The sequence below is a fragment of the Saimiri boliviensis genome, chromosome 6, assembly GCF_048565385.1.
Source record: "Saimiri boliviensis isolate mSaiBol1 chromosome 6, mSaiBol1.pri, whole genome shotgun sequence".
Classification (NCBI taxonomy): domain Eukaryota; kingdom Metazoa; phylum Chordata; class Mammalia; order Primates; family Cebidae; genus Saimiri; species Saimiri boliviensis.
In genome coordinates, this window is record NC_133454.1 from 59,707,724 (window position 1) to 59,724,318 (window position 16,595).

The window sequence follows — 16,595 nt, forward strand, 5'->3', positions numbered from 1 at the left end:
TCTACATCTTACAGGTTGTGGTTTGAAACAAGCCGTGAACGTCTCTGAGCACCAGCCCATCATATAAAATGAGATCTAAGATTTCCTCCCTTGTTTACCTTTCAGTTCTTCAATGGAGAGCATAGAGACTGGCAATGGGACAGTATGGAGGACACTGCACAACTCTCCTCCAAAGAGCAGCTGTGATACCTGCACATGTCTCTATACTGATGTTTGCAGTGAGTTAATTGAACTCTATGTCAAAGAGTCTTTAAACAGTGTAAGTGATTCCAACAGCATCCTCCTCACTGAGGAAGACATAGGCTCTGTCTCAGATGTAAAATCTCCTTATACAGATTTTAATGTTTCAAGGTGCATATTTTCTATAACATGGCCTTAAGTATAAACTACTTCATCTAGTACAGAGCTGAATTAACAGTGAAATGTTCTAAATTCTAGAGGGAGGACTGTGGTAGAGTTACGGAAAAATACCACGCAAGTCTGATCATCAACATGATGCCAAAATAATCCATTTTCAGGAATAATTTCTATTATATAAGACTACTTTAGAATCTACCTACATGTAGGATCTAACTCTATGTTGTTTTATGAAAATCTACCTTTATACCTTCCTCCTTAGAGTGCCTTACCTATGTTGGTGACATATAGCACATTGCAACAAGTTTCTAGACATTAGTGAGTACAAAATGCTTACTGTACATTTGTGCTTGTGTGCAGTGTAAGAAGTCTCTGTAAAGGGGAATGCAGGGTGAGTTTCAACTGACACAGCAACTTGAGAAAGTATAGGGATGTAGAACTCAAAACGCCCATTAATTTTTGTCAGTTCTTAACCACCGTAGTGCACCCAGTCACACTCATTCTAAACCTAATCCTGAGCATCAATAGCATCTTTCTACTCTCTGTATCCATGATTCAATTGTTGTGGTTTTCAGATCCCACAAATAAGTGAGAGCACGTGACATTTGTCTTTTTGTGCCTGGCTTATTTCACTTAACATAGTGACCTCCAGTTCCATCCATGTTGTTACAAATGACAGGATTTTAAAAGCAGTCATCTCTTGCCTGTTTTTCTAGAGGGAAACGAATGCAACATCCTATTCTAGAAAAGAAATTGTAACAGTTTAGTTCATTCATCAAACATTTCCTCCAAAATATCATTGCTCTTGTAACTGTAATATAAGGTTTTAGTACCATGTGAAAATAGCGAATGAAAGCACTCACCCACCAAAAAAATGAGTGATTTAGTTGTTTCCAATCCTCCAGCCCTTAGGTTTAACCTTTCTTTAATATCAGATAACTTAAGCCTTCCTGCATCAAACTGAGAAAAATTCTGTGATCACCAAAATATTTTTATGGCCTTCAAATTTAGAGAAAAGCATCATAGGTAGGAGCTTCAGTTTTCCTTTTACATTCTAAATTCCTTCTTCTTGTGTTTCAATCACCACTCACAATTTTCCTGAAGTTTCTATTCTATCTTCTCCTGGCTCCCTACAAATGTAGTCATGTGTTTTCACATTCACTCCCAAAACAGTATTAACATATGCTTATTGTGGATTATACCTTATCAAATTTTATGAAAGTGAAGGATAATTACAGTAGTCTACACAACAGATACAAATTCAGATTGAAATGTGGTTTCTAAATTCTCATTTACAGTCCTCTATAGAGGGACCTCCTATTTCTTGGCTGTGTGTCTCTTTGAATCCTGGCTTAATGACATGTTGTAGGGCTTCTGTCTCTTCCATGCCCCTATTCTCTGAATTATATGCATGTCAAAATATTTCAAGTTGTTTTTGCTTTAAATCTTGTATAAAAAGAAATCAAGTTTCTACATGAACCAATTATCTCTCACCTAACCCACCTCAACAGGCCTCCTCTTTTAAAGTAAAAAGAAAAATAAAGCTGTTTTCCATAACAAACAAAGAAAGCAACAGCCATCCTGAAAGAAATTTATATAAGTCTAGAAACAAAGCATACTCAATTATCTAAAAGAAATGTTTTCTCATTTAATATTCAATGCTTAGTGAATAAATATAATAAAATAAAGTAAGTAGAAAGTATATCAGAAAGAATAGTAGAATTAAAATCAGGAGACTATTAGTTTATTCTAGACTTTTTCATGAAGAGTCTGTATAATTTTAAGAAAATTATTAACCTTTCTGAGCTTCAACGTATTTTCCATTCAAAAAATTTATGTTGATCATGTGCCATGAGCTACCCTGGGTGTACAAAGGTGAGTGTAAAATGTATGCCAAAAGAAGTTTAAGGCATAGTATTTACAACTGCAAACTGGGTTGCGTTTGACAGGCCTTGGAGAACCTGTGTATCCTAGAAAAACTGGCAATTGAAGGATACATGATGCTGCCCAGTAGAGGATGAAGAAACAAGAGTGGGGACAGGTTGTGTGATTCATGTTTTCAATGACACATTACCAGTAGCCACCAGTGGCACATTGTCATCCTAGTTTTACTTCATTTGTTTGTTTGTAAAACTGTTCATCTTTTCCGGGAGAAAACAAGAAAGTCCATACTATTAATGAAAAAAATAAAAATAAAAATTTCCTTAACTTTACTATTAAGCAGGAAAAAATGATGAAAGAGGAGAAAAATGCACACATAATGGGGAGGAAGAAAACCTATTATTAAAAACATTGAAGGTAAATTGAGAGGATACTCAACTAACCATCACCATGATAAGAAGCAAAAGTAAAAAAATCCCTTCTTAAATTATTATAATAAAATACAGAGACTTCCTGCCCTGTAAGTAATACAGAGAGATACTACCTCAGATCAATATTTTCTCCTACTTATGGCTTTTCTGAGGGCAAAGTTAAAATCTTTGTTCCTTAATCTAGAGGGACGTGGGTGGGGCGGGGAGGTAAGGAGAGATAGCATGGGGAGAAATGACAGATAAAGGTGAGGGGGAGGAAGGCAGCAAATCACACTACCATGTGTGTACCTATGCAACAATCTTACATATTCTTCACATGTACCCCAAAACCTAAAATGCAATAAAAAAATTTTAAAAAAAAGATTAAGGGGTTCAGCATGGGAACAACATTGGTATAAAAGACAGAAGAGATTTTTCTCTTATCCATAGACCCAGCAGAAGATGGGTTGAGATACATAAATGCACCTGATCCAAAGAACAGAGAAACAGCAATTATGTGGGAACTACAAGTGCTGAAGTCTTTGGACCTGCCCTCCTTGGAGCTGATATGAAGAATACTGGAGAGGATGAAACCTTAAGAGATAAAGATGGTGACAGTGGGCACAATGATGTTGATGCCGACCACAATGAAAACCACCAGCTCATTGATGTAGGTGCTGGTGCAGGAATGCTGGAGCAGAGGGAGGATGTCACAGAAGTAGTGATTGATGGTGTTTGCCTCACAGAAGGTCAGTCTCAGCATGCATCCAGTGTGGGCCATGGCCCCAGAGAAGGCCGTCAGATAGGAACCAAGCATAAGACTGGAGCACACTGTAGGGGACATTGCAAGGTGATACAGAAGTGGGTTACAGATAGCCACACAGAGATCATAGGCCATTGAGGTCAGCACATAACATTCAGAAATGGCAATGAAACAGAAAAAGAAAAGCTGGATCATGCATCCCTTGTAGGAGATAATATTCTTCTGTGATATGAAGTTCATCAGCATTTTGGGTGTAAACACAGAAGAATAACAGAGGTCTAGGGAAGACAGGTTAAAGAGAAAAAAAGTACATGGGGGTGTGAAGGTGTGAATTCAGCCCAATTAGAGTTACCAAACCCAAATTTCCTATCAGAGTGATCATATACATTATTAGAAACAGTAGAAACAGGGAAATTTGGAGATCTGGCCGGTCTGTTAACCCCACCAAAATGAATTCAGTCACCAAAGAGCCATTTCCAGGATTCATTCTTCTCTAAGAGACTCTGTGGACACAAGCGAAAAGGGTTGCATTAGAGGACAACGCAGTTCCTCTCACAATATTTTCTCCCCCAACATAAGATATTACTGGGATTATTTGAAACTAGCCCAGCCTGGACCCACAGAATCTGACTTTACCACTGTCATGAAATTGAGTGGCACTGACTTCCTCTTGTCAGAGTCTTACTAAGATAAATATAGCAAAGAGCCAACCCTATACAAAGAGGACCAGTTGCTGCCGTATGCAAGCAAGACTGCTGGAAATACCAAGGGGGAAGAGAAAAGGGTGGATCCCAACAGAATTGTCCTTCCCTCATTTCATCATTTCTTAATTCACTTGATTTCTTCCCTCACCAATAAAATTAGAGGCAGGCACCTCAGCAACCTGGTATCAGTGTCTAATATGACTCAGGTCAGAGGGTGAACCAAGAACATTGTTTGTACTCCAAGAGAAAAGCAACAGAACCTAGAAATAGCTAAGGTACTGCCCCTAAGTCACAGAAAAAAGTTATGAATTGAAAAAAGGGAGAATCTGATTTATAGAAACTATCGACCAAACTTGTCATTCTCTGAGTCTCTTATGTCCCTGAACATTCTCAGCTCCCACCTTGAACAGATTCTTCCACCAGTTGCATTTGAGTATCAGGGTGGAAAATAAAGTAGAATGTCTTAGATTCCCTGGAATTCCACCACAAAGCAAGTAAGACATTAATATAAAGGGAATTGAGAAACTCACCCTTCTTGTGCCTGAAAAATTTTGCGTTTTCTTATTGTTTCCTTACCCTTGTGGTTCTGGAAGGGCAATTTCAAGCTCTAAGGTCTTGTTTTCTCTAAGATACAATCCAGACATTATTTCTAATAGGTTCTGAAAATGCTCCTGATATATACATCATAATTTATGATTTTAATTTTGGTTTCTCTCAAGCAGCAGGTAAAAAAATCTTCAATAAAGATGTGTGATAATAATATTATCACAGTTGTCACACCAGAAGATTTATTGTGAGTTTAATGATACAATGCACTTTGTTATAAGCAGGATAGAAGCTTGCTCAGTCTACTCCCCAAGGAACAGATTCTAAGAGTAATAGGGAAATAAGGGGATTGTATTTACACTCTGGACCATAATCTATCTTTAGTTCTTTAGGGACTCAGCATTTTGCTCACATTTTTCCTTTACTCTAGGGATTTTACATCCACCAAGGCAGAGCCAGAAATAAACTCTTATTTCTCAGTCAGCAAGATGGTGTAACAGGAAACTCAATTCTCCTTCCCCCATGAACAAAGTAATTCTGCACAATTCATGGGCAGATTCCATTTGCCAGACTTCTAAACCTAGTTATAATATTCCTACACCCCACTAAAGCATAAAACCAGTCATACTGATTTTGGTGGAACATTTGAATGCAAATGTTCTTTCTGCCATAATCCCCATTCCTGGCAGAGCACCATGCAACCAGGCAAAACCTTTTCCTTGGGAAGGGTATTGAGACACACCGTGCATCCAGTGCCCAGACTTTTCTGCAGGTTATCCAGAGGACTGGCTCTTATTTTGCCTGTGTCACAGCACTGACAGAACACAGGACATGGCCTGCTCTGACAACAGAGTTCAGTGAGAACAGAAGGAAATATAGACTAGCATACAGCATAGCCACCCCCTCAGCTCAGAACAGAAATAAGACTTGAAAAAGAAAACCCTCCCAACTTCTTCCTAGTGAGGAAAAGAGATGGACTGCTTTTCCAAAAGTCCCTCCTTTTCTGGGGCTATCCAGACGACAAGCTACTTTCCAGGAAATCTAAACAGATTTGGTGGTTTTGTCTAATAATCTCCACGGCCCCTCCCCAAGGATCAACACAGACACTAGCAGTTTAAAAACTCCAGCTCTCAGCATTTCCCTGAGAAAGAGGTGAATCTGAAGTCCAATAATCCAGCGTATCTGGGGGCTACCTGATCAACTGGCTTCTCCCTTGCTTCTTTCACAGCACTGGCCAGATCTGTCATACTCTGGACATCTGACAGCTACTGTGAACAAAGATAACTGGTTAATTCTACCAAACATTCAAAGAATTCATGCCAATCCTTCCCAAATTCTTCCAAAAAAAAAAAAAAAAAAAAAAAAGGAAAAGGAAGAAACACTCCCAAATTTAATTTATGAGGGCAGCATTACCCTCATACCAAAGGCAGACAAAAACATCACAAGAAGTCATCTCCCTTTTATTTTTTCTTGGTTAGTCTAACTTAGGGTTTCTCAATATTGTTTACTTTTTCTTTTCCAAAAAACAAATTTATTTTTGTCAATTAGTTATTGTTTTCCTATTATCTGTTTGACTTATTTTTAGTCAAATATTTATTATTTTCTTCCTTCTTCCAATTTCAGGTTTAACAATCTTATTTTGTTCTTTTTTTTCCCTGGTTCCTTGAGGTAAAAGACTAGATTGCTAATTTGATATCTTTTTAATTTTTTAATGTAGGGTTTTTTTTTCTATAAATTTCTCTCTAAATACTGCTTTTGCTGCATCCCATGAATTTTGGTGTTTTCGTTTTTGTGTCTCTAGGTATTTTTTAATTCCCTTTTGATATCCTCTTTGACTCAATGTTTAAGAGTATATAGTTTCATAATACATATTCCCAAATTTTCCCATTTTCTTACTGTAATTCATTCTTAGTTTGATTTCTTTGTGGTCATAAAAGATACGTGGGATGATTTTGATCTTCTTACATTTCTCCAGACTTATCTATGACCTAACATGTGATCTATCCTGCAGAGTAAAGTGATTGAATACCAGTCTTTGGGCTTAATAGAAATCTAGAAAACAGGATAAGGAGACCTAAATGTAAAGGGATTTGTTAAAATGCAGCACACAGCATGGACCTCAGATTTCATTTTTAATTCTTAGAGAAAAAAAGAAGTCAAATTTACATTTTGAAAGAATAAATCTCAATATCAGTCAGGCAAATTTGTGCCATATAATTTTGTTTGATTTTTTAAAGAAGTATTTATTAGATCTCTTTTTCCAAATAAGAACCCCGATTACACAGCTAGGTAGACAGAGAATCTTGACACTCATTATATATGACACTTTCTTCTTCTGGAAAGAATATCATTGTGAAACTTTTAATCACAATCACAATCCACAGACATTATGGACATGGACAAGGTGGTAACAATGTCAATCCTAGTACAACAAAATATAAGTTGATCACTGTATTGTCATTATTGGTAGGACTTGAAAAGGGTGGATAGAGTGGTAAGCCTATCCATCTGTCAACATCTGTAAGAACGGAACCTTGGTCCAATAAGGTATGCAGGTCAATTACGGATGTGAGGCTAGAAATCCAGAATAAGAACCACTCTTAAAATAACCCCAAAAAATTCTGGAGATTTTTACAACTTTACCTTGTCCACAATTTTTATCACCCCTTCTCTCTTTTAATGTAGTTATAAATAATAAAACTAATGAAACAGGAAAGAGCTCTATGTATTTGTTTCAGAAAAGCAAGAATTAAATGAACTTGTCAGACAGTATCCAACTCCCTGGCATACCTTCGATGAGGAAGACACATAAGAAAAAATAGTAGGTAGGGTTATCCTTAGACAGAAAAATACATTAGCTCAGCATCTCCACCTGGTATTGTTACTGACTAATATTGTGAAGTCCCAGGTTCTTGGTGCCATGAACAAAGAATTGGACATGACACACGTGCAAATAGCAAAGCAGCAAAGTGTTCATTAAGCATGACATGATTCACAATGGATCAGGCTGACCCACAAGTGGTATCAGCCCTGGTTCATTACATTTCACGGCCTTTTCTTTCTCACTCCCTTAACCTCACTTTTTCTTCTGTAAGTGAATTGCTCATCCTTGCTTTTCCCTCATTGTGCCTCAACCTCACTTTATTTCTTGTAAGCTAATTGCTCATCCTTGCTTAACCTTACTTTATCTCTTCTGACCAAATCACTCACCTTTACTTTCACTTCTCATGACAAAATTGCTACTGCAAGTCCTTCCAACTTATTTCTCTTATATTGCATGTTCCAACTCACTGCTTACTCCCTTATCTGCTTGCTCCTTACACCCTTATTTCATATGTTCTACTTCTGCTGTCTTGCATGTTTTGCTTCTCCTGCTGCTTAAGCTAACCTATGTCCAGTGGGTCCCCTTAACCCCTGACTTCCTTTGCTAGTCTCCTGCCTCACTATGTGAAATAAAGCTCAGGTTTGGGCCACCTTGGCACTGAGGACAACTCTTCTGTCCAAGAATAGACCCACACAGTTACATTGCATAGTGAGAGAAGAAAGGGAGAAATCTTGCCAACAAGATTTTAGAAAAAAAGATGCAGAGAAGGAAAAGAAGAACAAGATGAAGCAGATGAGGAGGAGCAGGAAGAGAGAGGAAGACTCAATAATTGGAGAAGGGGCTAAGGCAGCACCATTGGCTCTACTCACTTTGTAATTTTCTTTAGGATTTTCTTTAGAGCAAATTTGACATCCTTGTTCCTGAGGCTATAAATGAGGGGGGTTCAACATGGGTACCACATTTGTGTAAAACACTGAGAGAAACTTCCCCTGACCCATAGACCCATCAGATGATGACTTAACATGAGTGAGCTTCCCAAATCCATAGAATAGGCCAACAGTTATTATGTGGGAGCCACAGGTACTGATGGCTTTGGACCAACCCTTAGCTGAGAACATGTGAAGGATGTTGAAAAGAATCAAAGCATAAGAGAGTAAGATAATGATGCTTGATACTGTAACAACTGTGCCCACAGTAATAGACATCACCAGTTCATTGGCATAGGTGCTGCTGCAGGAGAGCTGAAGCAGTGGGAAGATGTCACACATGTAATGGTTGATGACATTGGAGTCACAAAAGATGAGCCTCATCGTACACCCTGTGTGGACCACGGCCCCAGCAAACCCCATTACATATGAACCAAACATCATCAGAGAACAGATTTGAGGGGACATGGTGACCGTGTACAGAAGGGGTTTGCAGATGGCCACATAGCGATCATAGGCCATGGCTGTCAGCACGCAGCACTCGGAGTTGACAAAACAGCCGAAGAAAAAGAGCTGACTCATGCATCCTGGAAAGGAGATGATGCTTCTCTCTGAAATAAAGCTCATCAGCATTTTGGGGGTAAAGACAAATGAATAACAGAGATCGATGAAAGACAGATTGAGACGGAAAAAATACATGGGAGTGTGAAGGTGTGAATTCAGGCAAATTAGATTAATTAAACTCAAGTTGCCCACCATGGTGATCATGTAGTTCACCAAAAACAGGAAAAAGAGGGGCAGCTGGAGCTCAGGTTGCTCTGTTAATCCCATAAAAATAAACTCGGTCACTGAAGAGTCATTTTCCACAGCCATTCACTCGTTGGGTGTGATGTGCAGGAACAGGGGTAAAAAGCATTAATAACGGACCCTCACTCTGTCTCCAGAGGGAGAGCTGAATCTACTGGTTTACAACCCCAGGGATGTCTGAAGACACATAGCAAGGCACCCAAGGCTTAATACTTTCTATGGTGATTCCTTAGAATTTCCTTTTCCTGCCTTTCTCCCCTGTCATGTAGTGTGTCTGACAGTGAGAATTCTGTAGACCTCCCAGGGTGCCTGTACGTAATTCCCTCCATTCTCCTCAAGCTTCTCTAAGCATTAGAGATGGGAAAAGCAATGAATAGATGGTGTTCCCCCAGAACCTTTGATTTACATAGTTTTGAGTTTGAAAGGAAATTACCAGGGCAAAAGTGATTCAATCTTACCTTTCTATCCTTGGAGGACTCACTGCTTCAGACCTTCAGGACCCTTCCTCCTCACAGTCCTGAAAGGGTCAAAGTTTCTGATAATGAAGGAGGCAATTGCCAACAGCACAGACCTCTGGCTTCAACATGCTAGAAGAGATATTCTAGGGATTATGGCATAATTTCTGTTTGAGAATTTCCCAGAAGCTTCTCTTCACTTGCATGCAGGAAAACAACCACTGTATAGAAGCCTCCTAAAGTCAGATGACTGGAATGAAAATCTGTTCCATGTCCCGTCATTCTGGGCAAGTTGGTGAGAAGCACAAAAATTTATTCTCTGCTTTGTGATTTCCTACCAACTTTAATGAGCCCCTTGAGGGTAAATATTACCAACCGTGTGTTTACAACCTGTCACAGATCCAACATTGGCTCCTTTGGGACTCAGTGTTCCACTCAGTTTATAATTTGACATCAGGAAGTCCTAATCCCCAATGCAGAAGGGTGAGTGCCTCACTTTGTCATCATCCCCTGGAGTCTGTGCAAAATTCTGCAGGGGAAATATCCGGGACAGAGTCAGTTGCCATTTCTGCTACCTTCCCAAAAGACCCTGGGATTGCGTTAGTAAATATTAGATCATAGCTTTAACACTATACATGCTTGTGGATTTTGCCTCAATAGAGATGTAGCAAAATGGTTGAGGAAATGGGAGTGGGCCCTCAAGTCAGGCTGAGTTTAAATCCAGACTTGTTAACTTCCTCTGAGACCTCAGACAAGTGATAGAACTTATTTGCCCCTTGTATATGTATTTGTATCTATATAACCTATGCAATCTATAAGCTAAGGTTAATTTAAAAACTATCTCATAACATTATTGTGGGAATTACATAAGTTCATTTACATAAAGTGTTAGAAATGTGCCTCGCACATCAAAAGAACCTGACAGGTGTTGGCACCCCGACCCCTGTTATTCATCCATATGTATATAAATCAGGGTATCTTGATCTTGGTACTTTTTACATTTGAGTAAGTTTTGGTTGTGGGGCTGTCCTGTGTAGCACAGGACAAACAGCATCCCTGATCGTACCCATTAGATGCCAGTGATACTCACCCTTCCATCACACAGACACACTAATCATTAAATCAGAATTTTCTCCATTGTTAGACATCCCCTGGGGAGCAACACTGCCTGTATTTGAGAATCACTGCTCCGTCTGTATAGCCTGGACTTCTGCCGTAACTGTTTTTTGGAAAGTTATACTTTATGTCTATTTATGTGTCTCAAGTTCAAAGTGCCCCAAATTGAATTCAGTGTTTTCTTAGAATTCGCAGGGCTGCTCCTTTGCAGGTCATCATTTTATAAATTATTTTTGTCACTATCTGTGCACACAATCAACAAAACTAAACTCAAGCTCCTTCTTCTCCCTTACTATCTCTTCCAGTCTCCGCATCCTGGAGAATCCATTCCTTTGAATGATCTGGACTTTCTCTCAATTCTACAGCTTTCACAGTCTCTCTCCATCTCCAATTTGGATTACTCTAAGAGTTTTCTAACTTAGACTCATTAAAGGTGAAAATTTGGACCTTTTCAAGTCTACCACACACACCTCCTCTTCCTGCTCCCCAATATCAATTCCTACCAATAGGGTTATAATCATAAATTTGGTTATAACAATGTTCCTGTATTACCTTGTTAAGCCTATTTTTAAAACACTATTCACAAAAAAATTATCAAATATATAATTGTTCTTATTTTTTCTTATAATTCTATATATTTTTTCCTTATTCCTTTATAGCTTCGTATACATGTAAATCTTTTCTCAGTACATGCAGTCATAGAGACGAATCAATTTCATAGTTGTTTCTTTTTGTTTGTTTGTTTTTGAGACAGAGTCTCACTCTGTCACCCAGGCTGGAGTGCTATGATGTGATCTCATCTCACTACAATCTTCACCTCCAAGGTCCAAGTGATCCTTCTGCCTTAGCCTCCCAAGTAGCTGGGATTACAGGTGTGCGCCACCACACCCGGCTAGTTTTTGTATTTTTAGTAGAGACAGGGTTTCACTATGTTGGCCAGGCTGGTCTTGAACTCCTGGCCTGAAGAGATCCACCCATTTTGGCCTCCCAAAGTGCTGGGATTGCAGGTGTGAGCCACCATGCCCAACCCAAAATTCCAGCTTTAATACTGATAAAGTTAACTGGAGGACATAGCTTAAATCAACAACCACACTGGGATAGACCAGCAGGTAAGGGAGTGCTATCCAGTTATTCACTATACTTCAAAGAGGTTGCAGCAAATTAAGCACATTGGCAGGTGTTTATTGATTTGCATGTCTTCCTTTAGGACAGGGGTTTCCAATTTTTTGGCTTCCATGGGTCACAGTGGAAGAAGAATTATCGTAGGCCACACATAAAATACACTAATACTAACACTTTTTAAAAGTCACACAAAAAATCTCATAATATTTAAGAAAGTTTACAAATTTCTGTTGGGTTGTATTCAAAGCCACCTTGAGCTGAATGGGGTCCATGGGCTGTGGATTGGACAAGCTTCTTTAGGTTACATCAGTCAAATCATTTGCCTGTTTATTAAATGTTCTTTTTTGATATATCTTTCAATCAATGAGTTGAGATATCTATCTTTTAATTAATGAGTTGAGCTGTGTATTATATATGTGGACACAATATCTTTATCTAATATTTAGTTAAAAATATTTTTCCAGCCTGTACTTTGCCTATGAATACTTTCCTGATAAATAGACAATCTCATTTTAATTAAGTTTCTTTGTTTTTTTCCTTTGGAGTTTAGTGCTTTATAGAATATCTATAAGAAATCTATGACTGTACCAACACAATTTCATATGTTTTCTCCTAGAAGACCCATAACTTAAGCTTTTTTGTAGACACTTTTGGTTCATTTTTAGAATAAGTTTCGTGTAGTATGAGGCAGAGGTCAAGCTTCAGTGTTTTCCCTATGGATAGGCAGTACGTCCAGCAACAATTGCTTCAAAGCCTTTTCTTTCCCTGTGGGATTACTCTGTTGCTTGGTCTGCAAACAATTGACCATATGAGTGAGGCTCTGTTTCTGAATCCTCTATTCTATCCCATGGACTTGTTCACCAGACTTTATAACAAAATGAATCTATGTTGATTATCACAGCCTTATACTAATTTGTAAAATCAGGTAATGTCAGTCTTCTTTGTCGTTTAGGGTCCCCTAAGAAGGAGATGTCAAGAAATGATTAGACTTCCAACACATTTTTTTATGTGTCTACTAAGGATGAAATTCAAGGAAGCAAGAGTCAGTGATGAAGGCCTCAGACCAGGATGAAAGTCACCTATGAAAGGAGAAAGAAATGGAAAGACCAGGTAGGAAAATCTCAGACTGTAGAGCAGTTCTAAAAAGTCTTGGTCAGGAGGATAGGGAGTCTCTAAGCAAAGATTACCTATCAGAAAAGACCCATGTTAGATGGAAATCGGCCAGCTCTCTTTATGTCCCACCCACCCTGCTGAGTCACAGGTTGAGGGCATCTCAGAGTAAGAATGGACTGTGCCTAAACACCATGCTGGATCCAAAGAAGTGCAGCTATGAATTTTCAATTAGCTGTGCACCCCACTGATGGGTCTCTTGATGGGAAGCTGAGTAGTCCTTCTCTAAGGCTACTACAGTCCACCTCCAAAAATATAAATTAAACTCTAAAGTTGTTCAGGTTTACAACTGTAATTTTTATACATTATTAATTATTACTTAAAATAATACATTTATTATTGTTATTAACAAGCAAGGTACTCCAATTCAGCCAGGCACAGTGGCTCACTCCTGTAATCCCAGCACTTTGGGAGGCCGAGACAGGAAGATTGAGGCCAGGAATTAAATTTTTTCTCCAAATTTAAAAATTAGGCAGGCATGATGGTGTGTGAATGTAGTCCCAGGTATACAGGCAGCTGAGGAAGGCCTCTACCTCCTGCTATACACAAAAGTTAATCTAAACATGGGCCAAAACCATACACACAGGAAAGCTTAAACTATAGGCTGAAGTAGAAGAATCACTTGAGCCCAGGAGTTGGAGGTGGCAGAAAGCTATGATTGAGTCACTAGACTCCTGCCTTGGTGATGGAGCGAGATCCTGACCCTAAATAATAAATAAATAAATAAATAAATAAATAAATAAATAAATAAATAAAAATAGTACAATTCAACAAGTATTTCTTGATTTTACAATATATTTGGCATTCTAAATATATAAATAGGAAAAGCATTAGAAAAAATCAAGAAATTATGAGAAATAACCTTTATATAAAATGTGTTTAATGTCTTATTGGTGAGAGAGAGTTTAAGCAGTCTCACAAAATATTTATAGAAATATCGTTTATTAACTTTAATATACATTTTTCCATGATAAACCATATTGAATAAGTAAATCATTGTGTAAATATTTTTACAAACTTAATGCAGTATTTACCTAAAAGGAGTAAAAAATGACATTTACAGTAGGAACTACATTATTTTTTTTCCAAAATTTTCAATGTTGTTTTACATAGTAATGAATGAAAGTTTTATAATATAAACTATGTTCCCCCTTACTGGAATCCTGAGGTGCACATGTATTATTTCTCTGGTCATCCTCTGTTAACGCTGCCTTTGGCAATATAGGTGGAGTTACACATATTCTCTGCTATTTCAAATGGACTGGAACGATAGAGGTTCTCAGAAACAACAGGCATATGGTACAAATTTTGTCAATCTCAAAGGAGACAAAAAAAGTCAGAATAAGAAAGAGAAAAACGGTGAGAAAATAGAACAAAAGGATAAGATCAAGAAGATCTGATTCTGCTTTAAGCCACCTATCATTTGTAATGCAGACATTTCATCAAATCCTGCTGCCTATATTGGTAACAAAGTTGATAAAATAAGAATGCTTCTGTTATACCTGGCACTTCTGTGTTTAGGTGAGAAAGCCGTGACTTCAACATGTTTACAATTCATGAAATTTACCATATTTGTCCAATTAAGGGTAGCCCAGGAGAGAGGAAGGGGATAAGATGATAATGAAAAATATCAGTGCATATACTCCTTTTATAAATGAGCCATGATCTATTTAGTAAAATTGTGAGAAGTGCCAGAGATACAAAAACAAACAAACAAAAAAGAGACAAGGTGATCTCATAAGGGAAATGAAGTGACAAGTTTACTAAATGACACATAACACCATCTGTAGAAGCAACAAAACTCTTTATGAAAAACTTAAAAATTTGAAGAACTTCAATTGTTCTACATTATTACTGCTTCTAATTAGAATATGTTTCTTTTCTTAATTTTAATTAGAGCTTTCCTTAATGCAACTTTGACATCTTTGTTCCTCAAACTGTAAATGAGGGGATTCAGCATGGGTACCACATTAGTGTAGAAAACAGAAAAAACTTTTCCCTGTTCCATAGATCCAGAATAATATTTAAGATATATGAATGCTGCTGACCCAAAAAAGAGAGAAAGTGCAATGACATGAGAGCTACAAGTACTGAAGGCTTTTGATCTTCCTTGAGAGGATTTGATATGAAGAATGCTAGTGACAATAAAAACATAAGAAATGAGGATGGTAAAACTGGGTACTGTGATATTAATACCCACAACAATGAGAACAACCACCTTGTTGACATAGGTGTTGGTGCAAGAAAGCTGGAGGAGGGTGAGTATGTCACACAAGTAATGGTTGATGATATTAGCACTGCAGAAGGTGAGTCTAAGCATGCACCCAGTGTGGGCCGTGGCTCCAGCCAATTCCATTATGTAAGCAGCAAAAGTTAGCATAGAATAGGCCTGATGGGACATGGTGACCTTATAAAGCAATGGACTACAGATGGCCACATAGCGATCATAGGCCATTGAGGTCAAGATGTCAGAGATGACAAAAAAGAGAAAGAAAAACAACTGAGTCTTGCATGTTCTTCACATGTACCCCCAAACCTAAAATGCAATAAAAAAGAAAAAAGAAAAAAGAAAAACAACTGAGTCATGCACCCAACATAGGAGATAATATTCTTTTTTGAAACAAAGTTCATTAGCATTTTGGGGGTCAAAACAGAGGAGCAACAGAGATCAATAAAGGAGAGATTGAAGAGGAAATAGTACATGGGGGTGTGGAGGTGAGAACTGAGACCAGTTAGAGTGATCAAGCCAAGGTTGCCTACCATGGTGACAATATAGATCATTAGAAACAGGAAAAAGAAGGGTTGTTGGAACTCCGGACGATCTGTTAATCCAACAAGAATAAATCAGTCACTAAGGAGTTGTTTCTAGCCAGCATTTTCTGTCTTCAAAAATCTGGGAGGACAAAAGGAAATACCATTAATAGAGAACACAGCTTTCTTCTTAAAAACCCTCATTCATGAGGAGGGCACTCAGGCTGTAGGAATTAGGTTAAGTTCTTCTTTGTTTCTTGGAGTCTGAATGTACTGCCACACCCTGTCCTCAACATTTCAACGACTGTCTTTCCTCTGAACAGGCTGAATGTGACAAAGAGTTGCTCCTGTCCTTACTAGAAAACAGAGGGGTGGAGTAGCTGAGGCACAGGCCTACCTACTGTTGAGCTTGGTCTGTGGGGATGAGTTTCATCTCCCTCACCTCCATCTGGCCCTGCACTTCCTAGTTTTTATTTATATTTCCATTATTCTACTAGACACTTCAGTTTCCCTGTGATGCCCACCAAGTAAGGGAGGATTTCTTCTTCTTCTTTTTTTTTTAATTGCATTTTAGGTTTTGGGGTACATGTGAAGAACATGCAAGATTGTTGCATAGGTACACACATGGCAGTGTGATTTGCTGCCTTGTAAGGGAGGATTTCTTTACAGCACAGACTATACTGATGTTCTGTTTCCTAGACAGGGGTCTCCTGTAGGGTTTCCAGGTACCTTACTATAAGCCCATGAAGTCACCAGTTGATAG

The 16,595-nt window shown here is 38.3% G+C and overlaps 2 protein-coding genes and 1 pseudogene across 2 annotated transcripts; all 3 read right to left on the reverse strand.

The window, feature by feature from the left end:
- Positions 1-2,788: 2,788 nt before the first annotated feature.
- On the reverse strand, positions 2,789-3,898 carry LOC101046795 (olfactory receptor 8B3-like; annotated as a pseudogene).
- Positions 3,899-8,411: 4,513 nt separating this feature from the next.
- LOC101046479 (olfactory receptor 8C8-like) lies at positions 8,412-9,284 on the reverse strand. Its single transcript, XM_074400282.1, has one exon. The coding sequence runs from the start codon at positions 9,282-9,284 to the stop codon at positions 8,412-8,414; it is 873 nt and encodes a 290-aa protein (XP_074256383.1).
- A 5,661-nt stretch (positions 9,285-14,945) lies between these two features.
- On the reverse strand, positions 14,946-15,957 carry LOC101053699 (olfactory receptor 8B3-like). Its single transcript, XM_010334675.2, is given in 3 exon segments — positions 14,946-15,597; positions 15,660-15,927; positions 15,930-15,957. Coding segments are annotated over 3 exon segments (948 nt in total).
- Positions 15,958-16,595: the final 638 nt, after the last annotated feature.